This window comes from Poecilia latipinna, unplaced genomic scaffold, assembly GCF_001443285.1.
Source record: "Poecilia latipinna isolate Pla-1442-1.1 unplaced genomic scaffold, P_latipinna-1.0 Scaffold692, whole genome shotgun sequence".
NCBI classification, from domain to species: Eukaryota; Metazoa; Chordata; class Actinopteri; order Cyprinodontiformes; family Poeciliidae; genus Poecilia; species Poecilia latipinna.
In genome coordinates this window covers 62,529-85,798 of record NW_015113308.1, presented here as the reverse complement: position 1 = coordinate 85,798, position 23,270 = coordinate 62,529, and the positions used below count along the sequence as shown (strand labels likewise).

The 23,270-nt window shown below is 41.1% G+C and overlaps 1 protein-coding gene across 5 annotated transcripts in view; it reads right to left on the bottom strand.

Moving 5' to 3' along the window:
• LOC106954950 (plexin-A1) overlaps nucleotides 1-23,270 on the bottom strand; it is a 219,277-nt gene that overhangs the window by 178,049 nt on the left and 17,958 nt on the right. For all 5 annotated transcript variants that reach the window (XM_015044802.1, XM_015044805.1, XM_015044804.1 and 2 more), the window contains exon 2: nucleotides 3,804-5,239. In XM_015044802.1, coding sequence (XP_014900288.1) covers nucleotides 3,804-4,985 — 1,182 coding nt within the window. In that variant the 5' untranslated portion in view covers nucleotides 4,986-5,239. The remainder of the gene's footprint in view (nucleotides 1-3,803; nucleotides 5,240-23,270) is intronic.

Sequence of the window (23,270 nt, the reverse complement as noted above, 5' to 3'; positions counted from 1 at the left end):
CACCAGCTCGATGACGACCACAGGCAAGAAATGAAGATCTAAGCTTCACACGGGAGGCTGATGGCGCTCCTGGTGATCAATCATGGCTCTGTGGTTAACAGCTGTCCATGCCTGTCCAGCCCACCAACCACAAACCAGCCCTGCCTTGCCCTCGCCTCTGCACCATGGCAGGGTCAACCTGAGAACATTCACCATCAGCATTAAGGAGCGTTTCCCACACTGCTAAGACTGCATTTCAATTGCTCAAGTTGTTCAGCGGGAACTTTTGGGACTCCGTTTCATGCATTAGTTTAGAATTTCGACAGTTTCTACCACAACAACTGTGGTGTAAAGATTTGATTTTTATGTTGGCTTTTTATTTATGTTCAAACTGTTTTTGCATAAGATTAACAGTAAAGTATTAAAAATTAAATATATACATATATATATAAAAAAATAACTCAATCTAAAAATTCCCTTAGATCCATTGCAGTGCACATGTTCTGCAACAGAGGAGGGGAGGGTGCGACAGGGGGGTTATGACTCTCTAAAGGTCTCTTTAGATCCAAAGATGGTGACTCGACTAAATATTAGACATGCATCAAGGCATGTGATGAAAACCTTATTGTCAGTTTGAAAACTCAAAAGTTCTCTTCTGTTTTTTTAATTAGGAAACTAGCAGACTTTCACTCTTCAATGCAAAAGATGCAAAGAGTGAAAACGTAACTATTTTAAGAACTTTTAACAAAACTACAGGGTGCCAATTCTTTAACAGTTTTCAACTATTTCCCAAAGAATCTGTTTAGCTTTCCAAAGGCAGTGAATTGTCCTTGGACTTGGGCATGTTTCATCAAATTGAAAAAAAAAGGAGCCAACTGAGGAAGAGACAACTTTACAAGATACCGGAAACACTAAATGGAGAAGAAGCAAAGTTTACTGGCTTTATCCTTTGAGTTTTCAACATGTCTGTTGTGGAACAGGACTGGATATAGAAATGTTTGCAACCTTTTCTGAGTTCTGATAAGGATATGCATTCACTAACATGTATGTAATAAAACTGATGCTGGAAGCTGCAAGTGTGCTAGCATGTAACTTATTACACTAAAAGCATTTTTTTTTTTAATTCTGACCTAAAAATCATTTTGTCTTTGTTTAAAAACAGTAAAAACTAAAACCCTGTTTTACAGCAACTTTTTTTCTGGCACACAGTGTGACGTCACCTATGCCCCCCAATCCGAACTACTATTGGGAGTAGTTTGACCACCATTTTACATTTATTCAACAGCAATCTGAACTCTACTACATGTCTTAGATGTAAGAAACTGCTGCTGTACGCTTCATTTAGCCATGCCAGGAACATAATATTACTAGACAGCAGGAATGACTTCATAAGGTGTACAGAAAGCACACTCTACATACTCTGTCATTAGTGATCTTTCGTTGGAGATCATGTAAGTTCCTAACACTGCAGTGTTTCTGGCTTAGGTTGTTTTCCCATCCGACATCTAAAAGCATTCAGGGCAAAGCTGAGCTCAGTGCATACAGCATTTCAGAGTGTTATTTCCAAGGTAATGAAAATTAATTAAATCTGTGGAGGAAACTCAAACATCTGTAAGTGGTAATTTATTCAAATTCAACTTATGCTCTCTTAACCATTTTAATTATTTGTTCTTGTAGGACCTTTACAGATATATTGTAGTGATAGCTAAAATATAATTATAGCAAAAATAATCAGATTTTACAACTGCGTTTAAAAGAAAGATGTTGTACTCAGACTTTTTTTTAAAAGTTGAAGTAACTCGACCACACAACCAGATTTAATGCATTACTGCATTATATAGAATGTTGCTTTTTCACCAGGTTATATTAACGAGTATGTGGATGTTTCTGCCTTAATAAATTAGGGGATATTTAGATCTTCTGTGAGTGGTTATCTTGACGTTTTGTTCCATTGTCTCCGTTTTACTGCTGGCTAGTTAAGTTATTTCACACAGTCCCTGTTTCCACACTGAAAAAATGATCTCAGATTCAAGCTTTTGTGGAGCTGAGGTCTAGGCCTGTTTAGGGCAGCTAAAATTAGGTCAGTTTTAAGGGGCACTGGAGCAGACATCATTAACCTGACGCTGACCTCCTAGGTCTTGCTGCTGGTCTTGGGGTCAGCTAGTCAGCTCTTTTGTGAAGCCATTACATTGTCATTGATGACAGTTTTCAAGGGACGGCAGGTTTTAAGAGGTTGTCTGAGTGATAAATTATTGGTGGATGCAATCCTCACCAAAAGCACAGAAACCATGGTAACAAGCCGTACAGAACGGGATTGGAGGAATAAAGGAGGGATGGAGTGAGGCATATCAGTGAATTTATGAGTAAATGGATCAATGAATCTGTGGCAGGAAGCAAACATGAAGGTTGCAGCAGTAAAACAGTAAATGTTATCTTGGTGGCATGGTATGTGTGAGCAAGGAAATTCTTGAAGTGAAAGAAAATCCAATGAAACATCTATAGGTCTGCATGTGATTGAGAATTTATTAGCTTTTGGTGAAATTTCCAAATCAAGCTCCACTTTCAACATCTAAGTTTGGTAAGAATATATTACCTGAGAATTGTTCAATTTTAAATGTATTCCTTTGTATTAAATAAAGGCAAAAAACTGGTCAACTTGTTAATATTTTATATCTAAAATATTTAACACTAATAGCTGGAAGATTGGAAGAAAATGCTTCCAATGCTTTTCTTATGGCTTCACATCTTTCTTAGGAAATCAGGAATGGGTAAAATATGCATTAAAAAGAAAATGTTTTACAAAAACCAGAAAGTAGAGATGATTCTGATCTTTGATTATCTAAATAGTGAAATTAGTTGACATGTGTGACATAGAACCAGGTCATCCAGCAATGTGCACCAACAGTTCTGTTTAATCAAATGAGATACTGTCTTACAGCCTTAACATAGGCAGTGTTATAAACCAGGAGGTGGAAATTAAAGCAACAAAGAGAGGAAAAACCATCATCTCCAGTAATTCTACAGAATGTAGCAAGAGAGAGGTAGACGAGACGAAAAGCAGCACTTCCAGAAATTCACGTTACTTTTCACAAGTCTGTGCCCTTATGCTAATGACGACTAACAAAGGCAAAAATTCCCATTCCTCTAAATTATCCTACTCCATTAGATGCAAAACAAGCTGAAGGCTTTGTGTGCATTTCATATTATAACAACATCTGAAATCAGAAATACATTGACTTACAAGGAAACACTTTAAAACACTTTTTTGTAAATGTGAGGTCTAAAAGGTACATCTCTTCCCCTCCAGTGTTGTAAAGTTGCTAGTGCAACTTCATGCATGTGTCTGTTTAAGCAACGTTTTCTGTAATGCATGCAAGGCCATGCTTTGTGGCTCAGCTGGTGAAAAACAAGCCTAAGTTGTAGTATCTCCCAGGATCTAACACTGCAGAGCGCTGAATCATGCTGAATGCGCGAGTGTGGATGTGCCTGGGTGCTCCTTCTGAGTGACAGTTCACAAATCCAGGGGACTGGGCTAATGATGTCCCCTGTCTGAGTGAATCAACACGCCAAGAGTTTATTGGGGGACAGAGGGGAAAAAAAGAGCAGAAAAAGTAAGAAAATGGAGACAGCAGGAGCTCGACAGCCAGAGACTGTTAGTATTCCACAATTGAAAATCGGATTTAGCGTCAAGAATAGCAATTTGTTCTCACTGCTTAGATTACTACATCTGTGTTTATCAATGCTAATAATTTTATCTGGATTGTCAGAACAAAATCTCAAGCCAAATCTAGTCAACATGTGCTGAAGCAAATATGTGAGCTTACCGAGTTGATGCAGTCGAGCTCCTTGTTAAGCAGCCAGGGTAAAGAGAGTTTCCCTTCTCCCCTGTAGCAGGACTGAATTCGTTCCTTGATCTTCTCCTTGATCTTCCTCAGGGTGAACAGGCACAACGCAGACTCTTTGGGTGGCTTTGCCCGATTTTTCTGACCCTGAGAGAAAACCGTGAAAAGGATGTCTTCGTTCTCGGAAATCCCCAAAGAGTTGGCCAGCTGCCGGCCTGGTCGGGCCAGGAAGGCGTCCTGCACCAGGCGGTACTCGATCCCGTCTTTGGTGCAGCCAATGGGGAACTCCACGTAGGAGTAAAACTTTGGGTCATCCATGCAGAGGCGGACAATTTTGGAGGTGAAGAACTGCTCCCCGCTGGCGTCAGGCGAGGTCAGTTTGGTATCTAGCTGCATTGTCAGATAATAGACAAACTGTTCGCTGCTGAAGCTGTACACATAATAGATGTCAAAGGCAGGAAACTTGGACAGGGTGTCTGAGGGGATCTTAAGCTGAGAGGAGACAAACTCATCCTGATAGACGAAACTAAACATGTCCGCATTTTCTTCATTCTCCATGAGTTTGCGACTGGACAAGGTAGGAAAGTACTCAGATTTCCCATCAATAGGTGTTCCAATGAATAACTTGCTGGTAGGACTTTGAGGGGAGCTTATGATGACCCCTGACATTGTCCCCGACTCCGCCACACTGGAGAGGTAGTGTTCCTTGCGGTGGTGAGGCTCGCCAAGTTTAAAGAGGTCATCCAGACGCAAGAACTGGCAGATGCCCTGCGAGGTGCTGCCGCAGGCGATGAGACGGTTCTGCGCGTAGTCTATCAGGAGCAGCTTGTTCACGTTGGGGGTTTGGGCCAGGTCGTGAGGGCAGGACTGGACACTGGGTGGAGGGTAACATTTCTCATTGTCCACCACTGGGCCAGTCATGTGGCTGCGCAGTTTAGTCAGGTTGCTGGACAGCTTGAAAATCCAATTGACAGCTCCCACATAGACTTCTCCAGTCTTGTTGTGGATGGCCAGATGTGTAAGAAAATGGTCAGCGGGGACAAACCGTTTGAAGGGCGGGGGTTGACCTCCAGAGAGGGATGGGACCATGAGGAGTAAAACCCCCAACAGGACAAGCAAGTTCCCCTGGCCAGGGAGGGCTAATGTCCGAGAAAGAGGACACATATCTGAAGTGTCCAGCGGCGAGGCTTGGGGGGCGGGGGAGGAGAAAGGAAGAAGGAGAACAATCTCTGTTGCTTAGATCCAAGTCAGGATTTTATTCTTTGCCTCCTCTGCTACTAAGGAATGAGAAAGGAGAGCTTGAGGGAGGGAGAAGGACCAGGGAAGGAGAAACAAAACTCCTATTGATCCACTGTCCTGTTTTCAACGCTGTGAGCAGTCATCAGGAACATCATCCACAGAGGCACAAGGTTGCAGCCCTGAAAGGCAAATAAGAGAAAATATGTTAGAGACTAAAAAAATATTTCTTATTGATTAGGCATCAAGGAGGAAGAGAGGCTTAAAAATCGCAAAGATTACACAGATAAATGAGAAAAGAGCAAGGTTGACATTTGCCTTGGTGAAATATAAATAATATCAAATCAAGTCTGGAAGGCAAACGTGTCTGCAGTGAGTTATGGACAAAAATGCAAGGGAGCCAGGAGTCGATTATTAAAAGCTCTATACACAGAATTTGAGTATAGCCATGAGTTATGGACTCACAACATTGAACCTACTAATATTTCATAACTTTCAGTGTTACAGTGCCGCTTTTGGAGATTTGTTCTTGGAAAAACTGCTACTGGGGACTGTAGCATTGACAGCGAGCAATTTATAGCTTGGTCTGCTTAAAGCTTTTCCTGTCATGGTTTTATACTGTAACAAGTTTTTCCATATTGTAATTACCCATGGAGCTCTGGTGGGCTAGAAATGGGCATCAGAGTTGCATAGCGGCCAAAACTTTACAGCAATGCAGGATAATCTGGTAGTGTTGCCTTGGCTGAGAGAACCCAGTCCGATACATTAAGTACATATACAAATGGAAAAATGATAGAATCGTTTTACTATTCACTGCTGCGACAACTGTTTTATTGGATTTTTCAGTGTCTCATACTTATGGAAGTGATAAACTTTTAAACATGGCGCTAATGTATTCATATTATCTTAAGTGCTCACAATAACTCTGCAAATGCTCTTTTTTTTTCTTTTTGTTTTTAAACACTTAAAATTAGTCTGAAAACTGCCCACACTGTAATGCGTCTGGTTCCGTTCCCTTATCCATTGTAGTCCCTGTCTGCTCAACAAAACTCAAATGGTAAACTAAAGAGTAGGGGTTTGGCAAACACATTTATTTTGCTTAAAAGTTTACTCAAGGCGCACTACAACATATTGTTGGCACTCAGTACCGATAAAAAATGTGTCGTTTCAAAAGGGTAACGAACATGTTTTTCTGGGTATCAAAATCTTAGAGAAAAATGACAGAAATTGTTGACAGATGTGATTATGTTAATTTTGTAAATGTTCATTCACCCCATCGCCTGAACTATCCTTGAAGTTGGGGTTCAACCTGGACAGGCCACCAGTTCATTTATTTATTATCCCCGTTTATTATTTAACAAGGACAATGCAGTCAAACACAGCAACAGAAAAGTGTCTGTAGCTGATGCAATGCACAAAGAGTATACAGCTAAATCTAATTCACAACTCCAGTCCCTCATTGGGCTTTGCTATGCAGCGCACACACCAAGAAAATTCAGACACACACAGAACAAGCAACCATGTGCAAACAAATTGAAAACTCAGGGTACTTTAGAGTAACACATTATGTTTTTGGGGCTGTGCAAGGAAGCTGAGGTACTCAGAGAGAACCTACGGATGTAGGAGGAGAACTTGTAAACACTATGCAGAACGACCTCAGGCTGGGATTAGAACCTATGACCTTCTTGCTCCAAGGCAAGAATGTTGCACCATGTACTTTCTGCTAAATCAAGCTGGTCAATGATTCAAAAACATTTAGAGACATCAGTTCTTGGAGACTAACCGTTCCAACTTATAATGCCACCCATGCTAACTGCGCTATTCTTTGTTGCACGACATTTACTGCTTACCATTGTCTCTGGCCTTAATATAACTAATTAATAACAGGACGGAGAAATATATATTATGTAGACTAGGGGAGTCTTGAAATTGTTTGAGCCACCTAAAATCTTTTTCAGCTGCATTGTCAAAACTGAAAATCAGATCAGATAGAAAAGCATAGCAAAGCCAGTGTTCTGTAACTGACTGATTAGCTTAACTTAAGAAGCAAAGCAAACTGTCTATTAGTCATTAAGCACACAGATCTAAGGCTGTTCTGTTAAGTCTGGCGAGAGGCCTCAATCTGCTGAATAAAAAAAAATTAAACAACTTTGTGACAAATTTGAGGAAGCAGTTCGGTAATAACTAAGGCAACGAAACGCCTCTGTAAGAGCCATCTTTGAAATGCTCATTATCATTAGTCACTCTGCTGCACAGTGTAAATAACAGGCGAGAGTGGAAGAGAGCTGAAGGGTTGGTGTATGCAACAGTAAGCCAACACTAGCTGGCACAAAGCTAGCCAGGTTCAGGAAGCGGCTCTGTCATCTTACACTTCACCTTGAAAATCACTCATTTGTATGAAACAGAAAAACTAGATGACAGGAAAAAGAAAAAAGCAGTAGAGAGCTGCTAAAATGGATGTCAACAGCATTTTAAATCAACTCCACCTTTGCTTGAAATAAACATCAGGGGAGCCCTGTAGAATGAGGCACTTCAGCAAGAAAACTGCAGACAGAAGGGCCCGAGCTGCAATTATCAGATATACCGCTACTCTCCACTCTGTGAGATTAAAACGACTCGACGCGGATCATGGCCTCTTTGGCACAGGCAGATGCAATAAAGTGACGAGCCAACCTATTAAAAAAAAAAAAAAAAAAACTAATTTCTTGTTCAATAGTACAGTCGCGCTGCGTGATGAGAGCAGATGTCAATTTAAAGCGTGGCAGCACGTGGGGAGGCCGGCTGCCTCATTTTCCTTTGTCATTTCCAAGAGAGGCAAAGACACAATGAGGCAGAGAGAAAACGCCAGCTAATGCCTGATAAAGAACGCGAGAGAACCTGGGAAAAAAAAAAAAAAGTCCCTCCTGTAATTTCTCTTCATTTAGGTCAGGCATAGCTGGATGTAAGAGAGTGTGAATCTAACGACAAATTGCATCTGGAGTCTGTGGCTGCTTTTATCTATTGAGCAATAAGGCATAATGTAACACGTTTTAAGAGTTAGAGAGGATGATGGATACGGGATGGAAAATGGAATCATGCTGATAATGTCCTTACTAATGGACCCTGAGGAACATTCACCCTCAATCCTCAGTCCCCTTCTTCACACACTTAAGTTTCCTACATATTTTGCCTGTGAAGAGTCCAGACTGAGTTACCCAGTCCCAAGTCCTTTCTGCCTCTTTGTTTTACAAAACGAAAATAATTATTTTATAAGCACTGGGTGCCATAGGGTTGGGTTAAGACAGAAATGGATGGATGGAGCCTCCTGTTAATGAGACAGCTTGGACATACAACCATTACTCCGTACTCTGTCTTTGGTTGCCTTGCTTCAATCAAGGTCTGGGAAATTAATTCCTGCCCCTTCCTCACTGTGCAGGAATCCTGTTAAATTGTAAATGGAGGTTTGGACTCGACTTCTTGCGTACATTCCTCTCACTCAAAATTATCCTATTTTCTCTCCCTGCACTTATCCTCGAAAACCCTCTTCAATTTCACTTTCCTCCAGAGCTTAAGCAAAATGCTGGGAAGAGCACTGGAGGAAGGATGCGAATCATATTTGGCTCCATCAGGGGAAAACATGTCAATCATTTGGGCATGAGCCCGTCTCCTGCCTCAGGAGTGAGGAATCAACGAATTGGGGGAGCCGAAGCCTTTATCAATTAAGGAGAAAGCATTAGAGACACTAGGCTGTAAAGGGGGTGAGATGATTGGATTTAATATCGGCACATCCTATCAACTGACAGGACAGGAAACTGTTCCAGCAGGAATTGGAAACTGGGAAATAAATTGAAAGTAAAGGAGGGAAGGGATTCCTCCTCCCACCCCCGTCTGATTTTAAAGACAGGCGAGATGGTTGCATGTTGTTAAAAATCCAGAGGCTGAGGAAGAGGTAAGCCGTTAGTGAAGCTGAGCTGGCTAACTCGCACTCTCAGCCTCCCCTCCAAAGAGGCTGAACCTGTCCGTTCAGATAACGTTCCCACTGTAAAGCCGGGCTGATTTATTGCCGCTGGCATATCAATTACAGCCCTCAACACTGGGAGGAAAGAAGGAGGAGGAGAAGAAGAAGATATCAAGAGAGAAAAGGAGAGAGGTGATGAATAAGGAAGAAAAGCAACACATGGACAAATTCTCTATCTGAGGCTTTTCGTTGCAAAATCTGGGTCACATCTATAAAATGTCAACACTAAATCCCACAAAGACAAACAATAATTCACACGAGCAGCAGAAATATCCATTACTGTGTTAAATTAAAGAAGAAATGACCTCCATGATGATCTGCCCTCTCCCTCCTTATTCAACAGCTATAACACTCCAGAGATTGGATACTTGCCCAGGGGAGGAAAGGGAGATGCGAGAAGGGTGGGAGAGGAGCTGAACGGCACGAGGAGACGGCAAGAAGCAGGTGGAGGGGGTGGGACGGTTAGAGAGGAGGACAGATAGAAGGGGACCCAAACCCTGAAGCCTTAATCCTCTTGCAGGGTCTGCCTAATCCCACCGTCACTATCGAACATATGGGAAGAATGGATTACCATCCCCCCCCCAATGAACTGAGGGGTAGCTAGGATAGGCAAAGGAGAGGGTAGGGATCCCAGGATATGCTGTAAATGTAAAACAAAAACATAGACACACACATCTAGTTGAGATGACAGAAATTGGGCTGCTTCTTATTTTAGGGCTTAAAAAAAAAAAAAAAAAAAAAAAAAGGAAAAAGGAAATGTATGAAAGGGTTTGTACTCTTTCACACATTCTGCAGGTAGGTAAGGTGTTGGTTAGTCATGTGCAGGTTGGTTACACCACCAGTCTGGCATATGTCCCAGTCAGAGGGTGTCTCTGCGGCTGAGACCAATAGAAGCGGGGGTTAGGCCTAACCACCTAAATCAATCTGGTTGACAAAGTGCCTGTGCCGAACCACAAACTCAAATCTCACTGCAACTAACTAATCACTCCTCTCTGGAGGATTACTGGAATATTCTCAAAAATATCCAAACCCATCTGTCACCATACATGGACATTTGTTCATACGGGGCCCATTTTTCCAGCTGGTTGGCAGAAGATTTTAAACACTTGATTTCTAGAGTTATCTGAGGTCAATGCAGCTATGTACAGTAACACCAGTAATTATTTTTTGTCACTTGAAATTCGCAAAAAAAAAAAAAAAAAAAACATTTGGTGCTGAAAAGAAAAAAAAAAAAAAGAAAAAAAAAAGAAAATTAGCAAGCACTTTTTAGGTTCCAAAAACAAATCCCAGTGGGTTGCATTCAATTCATCTATTAGGACTTGACAGCTTTCAGATGGAGAAACTGAACGGCAGTAAACCAGAACTCCATTATGTGGTATCTTCTATTGTTTCCTTCCCGTCTCTGCAAACAAAACAAACCAACCAGTGTGTCATAAGTGGTACTAAAAGTTCCTATGACAGCTCTAGAAACAAGTGCATGAGGCCTTACTGGCTTACATCTGTGAAGACCAAACTAATGCCATGGGTTAGAAGTGCTGAAAATGTTTGTCTGAGGTGTTGTACCTTGCAAAAATATTTCTACCACTTCAACTTTAGTGAAAAACTCCAAGGTGCATGAATACTTTTCGTAATGATTTCTACTAGAATCAAACCTCCCTAATAATGGGCAGATAGAACCTTGTAAAACACTGCCAAGGGTCTTCCATGAATGCAAGGGAGGAAAAACAGGCCAAACCGTCGTCTTTGATTTGCTCTACATTAATTTTGTTCAAGAATGTTTGACAAGAGTAAAAGTTTTACAACAGTCATTTTACAAGCTGGATTAATGGAATCCTGAGACTGTATATATATTTTTTTATTTTCACCTAAAGAGAGAATCATGAGACATGGAGCAATAAAGCAAAATATAGCACATTTTTACAGCCAATCTTCATTTTGCTGGGGCTTGTATCAAAAGGTCGGAACTAGTCTGAAGAAAGAAACTGCAAGACTGCTTTTTAACAAAGTTGGCCTGAAGACGCATTAATCATGCGGACAACTGCTTCCCTGAAAACCAGAGTGCAGTGTGGGTAACAGATGTGTGACAGCTGCCATTCCAAGAGTGGAGACAGACTGTGGGCACTACATCACACAAATTATTCCTTTCCTCTTTTCCTGTAACTATAAAGTCACTCACACACATGTATTTCCATAGGACATGTGGTTACCCTCTAACGTATTCAGACAGACAGCATTACACAAATATATGGCTGCGTTTGCATGTCTGTGGCACTTAAATGCACCTGTGCTTGGTGGCTTATTTGACCACATCAGATTGGACCGCCTCATGCATTAACAGCATTTCCTTGAGCACATGATATTCAGTCAAATCACTGATCATGCTGACGTGATCTGAGGATGCGAGCACAACAAGTACCACTTAAGTAGAGCTAGGCGATATAAACAACAAAAAAAAAAAAAATCATAAATATTTTTTTTCTGTGTTGAACTTCTCGGTGAATAACAAAGACCGATTCACATCAACAATACAGTTTCTAAGACTGCCTCTAGTTCACAACAAAGAAAAAAAATAACATTTTTAATGAATGAGGTGTATTCAAAAGTTGCCATGAACCGCCCAATTTTCTGAATTGTTGTGGATGATGAGTAAAATAAACATGTACAATATGTTGATGTACAGAATTAATTTGCAGTAATGTTTAAGAAAGGAAATTGGTTTAAGTAAAAACCAAAATGATGCAAATCTCTTCTGGCCCTTATAAAATCATATAATGTGGGTCACACATTACCACCTTTTTTTATTGCTATTGTCATTTTCTGTTCTTGGATAACATATTTTAATTGTTTTATTGCCCATTGTTACCACAGGCATGTTTGCATAGAGCCAAAACCGCTGATGAGAGATTAAAGAGCAGTGTGAAGATTGGAAACCACAGTGTGACGAAAACAGCAGCATTTGAGGTCACGACAGTTTTTTTCTTGTTTGTTTGACAACAATGTCACAAACTTCAGTGTATTTTATTCAGAATGTGTCAGGAAAAAAAAAAAAAAACACAGAAAGTGCATACTCGAACATTTTTAACAAATCAAAATCTGAACCGTGTGGTGTGATTCAGATTCAGCCCTCTTTAGTCTTGAACGGTAAAACCTCGAGACGTGGCAGTCCACCAACTGCATTAATCAAAGCAGTCAAGGAAAGGTTACATTTACATTTATGATAATTAGGATTTACACTTTAAGACCAACACCAATAAAGAATAAATAATCTGAAATGTAATAACTTCCGAGTTACTATACATACCACACACTCTCCATCCATTTTTGAAATTATACCTTCATTTGTGAAAATGCACAGAACTAAACAGAGGTGTACATAAATGAGACAAATCTTGCGTTGTTTTAAATAAAATGACTTAAGTAGAGTTTTTCTGGACACTCAATAAGACCAGTCATTCCCACCCACGCGCTGATGGTGGCTACTGGATTGTAGCCACAGCTGCCCTGGAGGAGTCTGACAGAAACAAGGCTGCCACACACCGGCACCACCAGCCTTTCTGACCACTACCAGTACGCAATGTGGGTGAACTGTCTTTCCCAAGGACATGATAGTTATACAAAGCGCAGGCTCGAACTGGCAACCCAAGAATTACAGGACAAAATCCTTTATGTCTACAAAATGGTGGTTTATATATATATATATATATATATATATATATATATATATATATATAAACACTTTGGCAATCTCAGTTGTCAGCAGCATAGATGCAGAGCGTCTTAAGTGTGAAGTTATGGGCACTGTATCAGTGAACACCTTTAGAAACGCTTAAAATAAAAGTGGAAGAAAAAAAGACCCACGGTTTACACAAAAATTTGAAAATAAAAGTGTACTCAACACTCTTTACTCCAATACCCCTAAGTAAAATCAACAAAAGTTGTAGATGGGTGCATACACCTTTTAATCAATTCCATCTTTCCAGTTTTTTTTACAGCTGGCACTTCTGAACTGGATCAGAGGGAATTATCAGTGTTGAATTCCACATCTCTCTCTTCAAAAACACACAAACCAAGCAATCATCTGTTATGCCCAAGCTTATCGTTGTGCCTTCAGACTCGGCAGCCGGTTGGAATCTTCTCTGAGCAGTTTGAGCTGGATGGTGAACGCCACCATCCTTGTGCTCTGAATGCTTTATGAGCATTGTGTCTAATTTGGCTGCCGAACACCGACTTGAGCGCCCCAGGCTGTCTCCCAGGCATGAAGCCCTTGTCATTAAAATAACACATGAAGAGCAGATAGACTGTATTTGTCTCCTGCTTTGCATCTATCCCAATAATCCTGCCACAATCACCTTCTTATTTCTCTCTTCTGTTTTGCTGAAAAACTCAAATCAGAGTATTTTTTTCCACATGTGTTCTGCGTCTTCTTAGCTCTAATGCAAAGCAGACGGCAAACTTAAATACCACATCTCCCAAACCAAATTTAAGGCGTGAACATAGAAGCAGATTTCCCCCTCCAGACTTCTTCAGCCAGGGTTGAAAAACCACACAACACAAAAGACCGTGATTCCAGTTGTTATGACAGACGGAAGCAGCAATGAACCAGGAACCAGCTAAAACCAACCCACATTTTAAATAGGCGCACACAGACGCACAAAACACACTGAGATTAGTGGTTTACTCTTAATCTCTGGACTGCGTTAGGCGACTGGCTCTTTCTTTCTGTGATAAATCCTGTGTCTCCCAGTGTCTGTGGGAGTGTATGCGTGTACATGCGATGCGGTGGGAGAGATAGGCAGCATGTAGGTCAAGGTCAAAGGTGCCTTGTTTAAAAAAAAATAAAAAAATAAAAAATCAGCATTTAACCACTCGCTCAGTAAAGCAAGACCACACTGAGTCGCGTGCTGCTGCCTGAACCATTACACAAATGCTCTTTGTGTTTGATGAGGCTTTAACTGAACAAGGGCAGATGAATGATCAGTGGTACTGATGACAGGAAGCAACAGGATGCTAATCATCTGGGCTGTAAAAAAGACTCTTACGTTTCAAGTAGCACGATGCACGTTTTTATTTCAATATAAGAGCCTCTGTTACTCTTCATTCTAGTCTAATTGTTTATGTCTGTGTGTGAACAGTTTAGCTCAAGGGTTTTCATTTGATTCTGACGTGTAGTAGGGGGGCATCTAAAAGTTGCAGGATAATATACTTCTTGAAGACTAGACTTAGGACCACAGTAAAGGCTTCTAGAGACAAGTGCATGCCAAATTTTTAGGGTTTAGTTTTGGAAAAGTTTAAACCATTTTTCTTCCCATTCTTAATCATGTCACACGTTCTTGTACCCTATGACATGAAAGCACAATGAACACATTAAAAGTTCATAGTTTCAAAGTGACAAAAAGTTAGGAAGCTTATCAATATTTTCTAACAGCTGTCTGTATGTCATGTGTCTCAATAAATATCAGATAAAATGTGATGTCTTCAGTTCTAATCCCCCACCCCTTTGGTAAATGTATATAAAACTAGTAGAACCAACTTGACAATGGTGACCTATAAATATTTTGCGTAAAAGTTACTGAACATTCAGACCGAGTTGTTTTTATGAACATCCCAACATAACCATTATTACTGATTTGTTAGGGATCTAAATAATAATTAATACATATGTTTAAGCTATATTTTGATCCACCCTCAACCAGAACAGCCACAGAACCAGGCCTACGGGCCCCTACACAGAGAAAAGGTTGATTACAACTAATGATCCATATCCTTTAATCAAAAAGGTCACAGTTCCTCTAGTGAAAACTTTCTCCTTGGCTGTAGAAAGTTGTGGTTTTAGCCATCCAGGCTGGCTGTGCAGGTGCTGATATCATGAAACCACAGCCGAGGAGAGATCCAGTCAGCAGACTGGTTAAAGTGGGACACAGCTGTGATAAAACAAGGACATGCGTGATGAATGTGAAATGACAGAACACCACGGAGTGTGTTCGTGAAACATAACCCAGAAGTCCACTGTATAATGCATGGACAAAGACAAAGTTGTGTTAACAGCTCTTACTGTTAAAACAAAGCATGTGCATTCCTCCATAGCGCTGCTTATATTGGCCCTCTGAGCTCACTATAGAGGAATGCGGGCCGCTCAGCCCGAAACGGCTTATTACCAAAACACTGCGGTCCTGGCCTGAAACTCCCCGTTTACTTTCCCCGCCGAACAACCTTCATCTAGGAGCCTGTCTGACCCCTGACACCTGGGGCACTGCTTTGTAAAAACTTGCCGCCGAGTGTTGATTGCTGTAAAAATACGCAAGCCACTGCAAATCGACTCCCAAATGATCTGAGGATCGTTCTGGTCAGAGTGGTAATAAGAGGGAGAGGGGTTTGCATCGAGGAGAAAATATACGGTAAATGGTATGAGGCCAATATGACACAGATTTAAGAGTACTTTTTTTTATCTCTTCTCTGGAAAGATTTGATTTTATTCATACAAAACATTTAACAGATTTTATCCAAAAAAAAATAATCTACCAATACTCTGGAAAGGCACTCGCATCAGATGTGAGCATGTCAGTGACTCATCGGTAATTGGTTAATCTTCACATCCCTATTGAGCACAAATCATGTTTTGACTGTGTACCATTGAGCAACTCACTCCATTGCCGCATTCTTGTTATTAATGCATTACAAGATGACAGGAGGACTGTAACAAGAGGATGAATCTTTGATCTTACATGATAAAGAAGTTGGCACACGATCTGGGCGATTCTAAAAATGTTATCACTTCTGTTGCAAATTTTTGTCTAGACTTATTGTTTCAATTGAAACAGACATAATAGGAATCAGATCTACTCTTTGCTGTAACATGTACATTATCCAGAGCATTTTTTTTATACCAAAAAAAAAGATATTGTGCTCTAATGAAAGCACTAAAAGCAGAAAGTCTCATCGTACACACATACACAGAGAGGGACAGGACTGGCTCACGACTGACTCGGACAGCAGCCTTATCCATCTCTGTCCATTAGAGGCCATACCGTTTCCGGATACATGCTGTTGAGTAACATCAGTAACCATATCAATAGTTATGACGGCATGGCCCTCTCCCAGCTCTAAATGCTTTAAGACGGGCGTGTGGCTTGTGTCAAATGGCATTTAGCCGATTTATGTCCACTTGGTGGGTCGAAAGACAGCTGGGTAAACGCAGATATCTGAAGGAGCGGGAGCACAGTTCCTCAACAGAAAATCAGAGCTAAAGAGAACAAAGGAAGCATATTCCAGAAATGAAAGTTAACTGTTATGTGATTGCAATAAAGTATGCCTAAATCACAAGTCATTACGATAAACAGGAAAATCCACAACAGCGTCAACACTGCACAAAGGCGGAATCATGTCCAGGAACTCAGTGGGTCGGGACTATTCATTCATTTTGTTTGGCACAGTCACATCTGAGTCATGCAAGGCCAACTCCAATTATCTCCTGACGCACCGTTGTGAACCTGAAACAAAGGAAGCCCATCTACCCCAGCCTCTTTTAGCTCAGGAGTCCCGTTTTATTCCAGGCTTCCAGCAGACGGTGCAAGTTGGAAAGCAAGCCTGTGAGTTTTGCAGATTTCCTGTCCTGTCCCCGTTTTCAGTCGGCGCATAATAACACAGCTTTGCATGCATCACCGATTCACTATACATGGAAGACAAATGTGTGCATGTACGTGTGGGTGCAAATGGCTAGGATAGGATTCTTGAAACAAACACACAATTATTGACGTGCACAATACAATAATCTTATCAGACGTCACATAAGTAGCCTTAAAGAGAAGAGCAGCCAGTAGGCAATGTTAACTCTGGAGGAGTTGCAGAGAGGAAAATAAAAATTGAACGGAAGCCCCCCAAGTTTACTTCAAGCTCTGTAAGAGACTTAGAAAAACAGAACAGTCAGACCAACCAATCAGTCTTTCTTCATAGAAATAACTACTAAATAAACTACAATATATATTTAATTTGAACAACTAGTGTAAAAATGAATGACAAAACAGAAATAAGTAAATATGATTGTTTACAAATAAGTTTAAAACAGATACAGAAGTGCAGAACAAAAAAAAAAAAAATGTTGAAGTGAGGTATAAATAGGGTTGAAAAAAAATTTTTTTAGCCTTTTCGCCTCCATGCAAAAAGGCTTCAAGCAGCTTGTGAAACTGGCAGAAAGCCTTCACCAATTCCAAGGTGAAGGAGACATCATATTGCAGGGTTACTTTTCAGCAGCAGGGCCAGAAGTTAGAGTTGATTCAGATAGAGAAAGCTAAAAACAGGACAAACCAGGTAGAAAACAAGTTCTTGGTGGACATATCCTGAAAATGACCCCAAGCATACAGCCACAACTATACTGGAATGGTCAAAGCATCATCATGTGTTATGGCCCAGTCAAAGTCCAGACATAAAATGATTTCAGAATCCGTATCAATACAGAGGAACGATTTACAAACGTTGTCCATTCAGCTCAGCTTGACGTTTTCTTTGCATAAAATAACCAAAAATGTTGGCTGTAGATGAGCAAAGCCGTCATTTTTCTGCTGGTCTATCACATCAAGTCCCAGTAACATGAAAAGAAAAGTTAAATATTTTAAGGGGTATGAACATTACTGCAAGTCATTGTACAGCATTTATTCATTTGTCCTGGCACTGATTAAATTTCCTACGGACAATAAAGAAAATGAGAGCAGAAATATCCTGAGTGAAACCAGGTGTGTAAATGACGCCGTAAAGGAGAAAAATGCAGAAGCCCAGAAACGATGTGGTGGTGAAACCAGAACAAAAACAAGGGAGTGATGGAGGAGCAGGATGACAGAAGATGGTGATACCTTTACAGAGAGTCACCGGGGCGTAACGAAGAGGAATGGAGAGAGATAAGAGGAGAACAATCTGTCTTTACATGTTTAGCCAAAAGGGATTTTATTTTCAGCAAGTGGGCACCTGAGTGGCTGACATGTAACAGGCAGCACCACTTCAAATCCAGCAAAGTACTTCAAAATAAGCAACTTTCCCAAGGATCAGATTTTTAAGAGTTTAATCAAGTGCTTTAGATTGTTACTTATAGGCTTACAGGCATTATTTCTGCTCCTACTTAAGCATACATCCTTATTCTGAAAGCATCAAAGAAAAAAATGTTTGAAATTAATCTTTTCATTATCATTTGCATTTCTAAGTAAATTAAACTAAGTCAGGCAGGCACCACGAATAATTTAATCTTGTCAGCGAAGCTGAGGTGTAAATTTTCAAAGCCTATTCTCTTTAATGGCTTTTGTCCAGCAGTAATCATCTTAAGATCTCCTGAAAGAACGGAGCTCAAGGCTAAGACGTTCGGCGTTACAGTCCAAGTGGAATTCCACTCTTCCTTCCAACATGATCAGAACAGCATGTGAGGAGCCTAGCTGTTCTTGGAGCCATCCCAAAAGGAAGGGCTGGGCCTACTGGTCGGCCCAGAAGGACAAGTAACATCTGTGAGAGTCACGAGGCCAATGCAGGGAGAGTTTAAACGCACGACGACCTCGTTTTCATTAGGTCAAATTGAAGGAATTGTCCTCAGACTTGGCAGGGCGCACATTTAAAAAAGTCGCAGCAAATGTAAACTGGGACTGTGTTTGGGGGTCATCGACGTCTTTTGTTTCCTTCAGAGTTTACTATAGTTATCGCCATGTCTAAATGTAGCGAGAGACAGCAAGGCGGCGGAGAGACAAAGAGCCACAACTGTGTCTAAAGAGCTTGTCAGTATCGTTGCAGGAACAGAGCCCTGGACGAGGTAGAGCTCTGGGGAAGAGAAGAGCGTGGAGGAGGATAAGAACAGACATGGAGCGAAAGAAAACACAGTGGGAGATGTGTTGGAAAGACAGAAATGTGAGCGCGGAGGAAAGGAGATAAGCAGAGACTGGTGTGAGCGGGGGAAGATGAGAGGAAGAGTGATGAGTGAGGGGAATGCCAGAGACAAAGTGGCAAGAAGACAGGGGAGAACTAAATATATCAGTGCCTTGCTCAACACGACACTGAGCTTGATACGAAGAGTCTGAGGCGCGACGGCAGTGTCTGGAAAGACCGAGGCCTCTAGATGATCAAGTGAACTTTCTTTTCCTAGGCTGTTTTTTTTTTTTTTGACAAGTGGATTCACAAAGACGACAGACTTTTTCTTTGGGGAAAAAAAAAAAAAAAGAAACTTACAAAGAAATCCCAGGAGATGCATAAGTTGTAATCAGAAACACAAAAGTCACATCTTTTGTTGAAACCTTCATAAGCATTTCAGTACAGCATTCTTCTACATGGGTATTATTAGTGAGCGCAGACGATATAGAGCTAAATCATTTCAACAACAGATTTTAAGCAGGTGCTGGTCTCATTCTTTAGCATTTTGTACTTATTTGTTGTGGTTGTGTGCTGTCCTGGGATCATCTGCCATGATGGGACTCGAAGCCTAATTGACGTCTCGTCGAAGTAGGTCGACCAGGAATCACCTTCAGCAGATACTAGGAAGGCTGAATAATCACAGCTATGTACCTGGATTCATTTGAGCGTTCAACTTTTGTATGTTATGGAATATAGTGTCAGAATGAAAGATTTTTAGCACTGTGGTAATTTTAGATTATTTCAAGAATCTACCAAATACACATCGAGATATATGATGCTAACACAAGATGCAAAAGATCATGTTAAATGTGTTTTAAATGAGTAAAGCCCCGTTTTACAACTCTTTCAAATTCACACAGTACATTAATATTCTGTATCGTGTGGCTTAATGAGAGAGGTTAATGTGCTTCAATCTGGAGCAGTACGATCATGTTTTCGATCCGTTTATATCCCAAACGCCCCTTCAGCTCATCTTTGACATCCTCCACCAGGCATCCCACTGAAGTGTTCTAGTATATCACACCAGTATTGTTCACATAACAGCCCTGCCATGTTCCACGGGCCCCTGGGGGAACGACTGCCACTCATAACTTCCAAATCCCTCGCTCATTTCTGCTGCCAACCGCCACTTTTCCTGCAGATTGAAAATATGTCAGAGGCATTACTTGATCACCATCATCGGACATTGTTTGGATATTTATGCATGGCTGGTTGCTCGGCTTCAAAGCTAGGTGGTTGGCATTGGTAATGATGCAAGGAATGCTGGTATGGATGTTTGCCATGGTGGGTGCAAAACAGGATGGAGCGCAGACATGGGGGCCTCAAACGTTTACGTGAACAACAGTGTTAAGACAGAATCATGACAGCAATGCTGAAGTGCCTCCGAGGGTTGAAAACTAACTCGGCGTTTCACAGCACCGCAGAACTCCAGACATGATCAATACTAATAAAAACTGAGGTCCCAGTGTTAAGCTATATTTATCAAGGCTTTTCAGATATTATTAGGGTTATAACAAGGTTATTCTGCAAAGCAAATAAGATCAAGATTTCCTATAAATCAATATCTGAACAAATTTAAGGCAATCTTTCTTGATGAAAATCAATTCCAAACAACTTGGGAATTAACCCACAGCCTAATGGTATGAGCCGGTCTTGAACCACGGTTTAACAAACGCCGTTTCATAATGACATTCAGGAAAAAGTCGGTCACCATCCACTTTCCTCTGTGGTTAATGTGACCAATCCCTTGATGTGGTCATGGATGGCTTGTATGATCCTTTTTATCTTGTTAAAACTCATGTGATTTCAAAGGTGGAAAAGGTTAACATTCACTCAACAACGAGAACTTGCCACCAGGGTGATGCCTACGACCTCTTCCCGCCAAGACCATGCAGCCAGAGACATTCCTAGAAGGTCCCAGTCTCTCTTTCGAGACATAGCTCAAGTCTCTACCTACACGCCTCATTTGAATTTTAACAATTGCCATAAAGTCTCACAGACACACTCTTACACAGCGGCTTTACAGTTCAATTGGCTGAAAGAAAGCTAAGAGAAAGTTCTCTGAGGTGACAAATAAACTGTGAATGTGTTTGTTGAGGAAGTGTCTTACAATACGAAGTGACCTTTCTCTAAAGGACAAAGTGAATCCATTTCTCTTGGCTGTTTCTGTATGAAACGCAAGACAGTAATTACTGAAGCCTAATGAATAATTGGGACAAAACAAAGCGCTGGCATACTTGCGCCATTTCTGCTCACCTAAAAGGCTACATTAGCATCTAAAATGCAAATTTAAATTGTATCTGCACTATAGACAACTTGTTCCTATGGTTAAAAAAAAAAATAGACCAAACAAATGAATCCTCACTATCCAGCCAAACTCCTTTGTGGATTCATACAAGAAGATGGAAGAATCAAGGAAAAACAAGGGACTAGAACTCAAAATTACTGCAACCAAACTATTCCCCAATATGAACTTCTTAACAGTGTTAGAGCAAATAAGAGTGTTCCTGCATAGTTTCAACTGTGGCATTATGATGTAAGCATTTATTTAACAAGATCCCAGCAAAGCACACAACTAAATCTCTCACTTCACCATTCATTTGTAAGCCATCCATCAACGTGTGGAGTGCAGTGGTTGTGTGTGAATGGATGGCAATGGCAGGCGATGCTTGAGGTGCTTCTTTAAGTAAGCGTGATGACTATGAGAGGCCCAGCTCCTGCCTGACAGGGAAATGGGCTAATATAAACCTAATGTGGGTCAATGTGAGGCTGGCCAGGCCCTGTAATTCTTTAAGCATGAATAAACATACAGCACCATACAAAAGCGTTCATGCATTTTAAATGTTTTCATATTTGTCGTGTAGTATCCACAGATGTCAATGTATTTCACATTGTGATAGTCCAACAAGTCAAATTTTTTGGCCTGGTCTAATGAATGCTCTCCTGGCCATATCATGGGAGCTTTGCAGTACTTTCCATTTTTGGATCACAGATTGAACATTAGTCTGGGAGATGTCCAAACATTAGGATGTTGCTTCATAACTCTCTTCTCTCCCTGGTGTGTGCCTTTAGCTTGCTCTCTAATGTTCTCCAACACAGAACTGCAGTTGTACTGAGAAAAAAAATTATTATACAGAGGCAGACTTTTCAATATTTAGGTAACTTCTAGACAACTGGCTGCAGTGAATTTTATTGAGGGGTCCCACAGCAAAGGGGGTGAATACAAATGCACAGGAATCTTTTCAGATATTTATTTACAAAGAAAATGAAAACCATGCATCATTCTCCCACTTCACAATTTTATTTTTTAAATCATATAAAATACATTGAGGTTTGTGGTTGTAACATGATACAACATTTAAAAAAAAGTAAATTCTACCATGGAAATTACACATGCGGAACTGGTTAAACTTCATCAATGGTCTGTTTTTCAGCTGTGTGCATTTCCTCTGCTAAGCTAAGCTAGTCCTCCCTCTCCATTTATTCGTAACATGGTCCTGATTAACAGGCCAGCGGCGGTGGTGTCTGGCTCGCCAAGTTATTCCAGTTATGTGTTTGTACTGGGGTGGGTCCTCGGGGAAACATGTGTCAGCCTGACCCAAAGCACAGACAGGACCTTCACTGCCACTTCCCCCACAGGAACGCGACACAAAACGATGAAAGGCAGAGAGAGTGAAGATGTATTGGGTTTGAACATGGACACATGGATTATCAGTGCATTTTTTCTTTTCTCTATCTGCTTGAATTACTGTTTGGGGTTCAGATGGTGTATACCCATAATTATACACCCACTTAGCTTATTTTCCCTTATCTGGAACTACCAAGTGAACAGTTGGTGCAAGTTTGCAACTATGACATCACGAATAATGATTTATTTTATCGTATTTAACCTCTGCCGCATTTCTTCAGTTTCCTCAAAAAGACATTCAGTACGGTAGCTGTAAGGCAGGAACTTTTTTTAAGCACTGAGCTAAGATAGACGAGAAGCATAAAAAGAGATTTAAGAGACAACATTGTGGTGCAAGGGTCTGACGCACATGACCACAAAGTCTGCTGAGCAAACAACAATCTGCAATGTACACCTCGCTTTTCCTGTTCCACCTGTAATATTGCCGCGAAGGCGCGCGCAAACACACAGCCAGAGAGGGCACAGGGACGTCGCTGCAGCAGAAGCTCCGAGTAAACGCGTCCCGAAACCTACCACACATGCACAGACGTGGGGCTGGGGCTTCACCACGGTGGCGCCGGGGCAGGGCATGCGGCAGCAGCAGCAGCTACTAATTAAGAGTCGCTGGCTGAACAGCTATAGTTAGGGCTGGAGCTGCAGGGCTGAGGGGAGC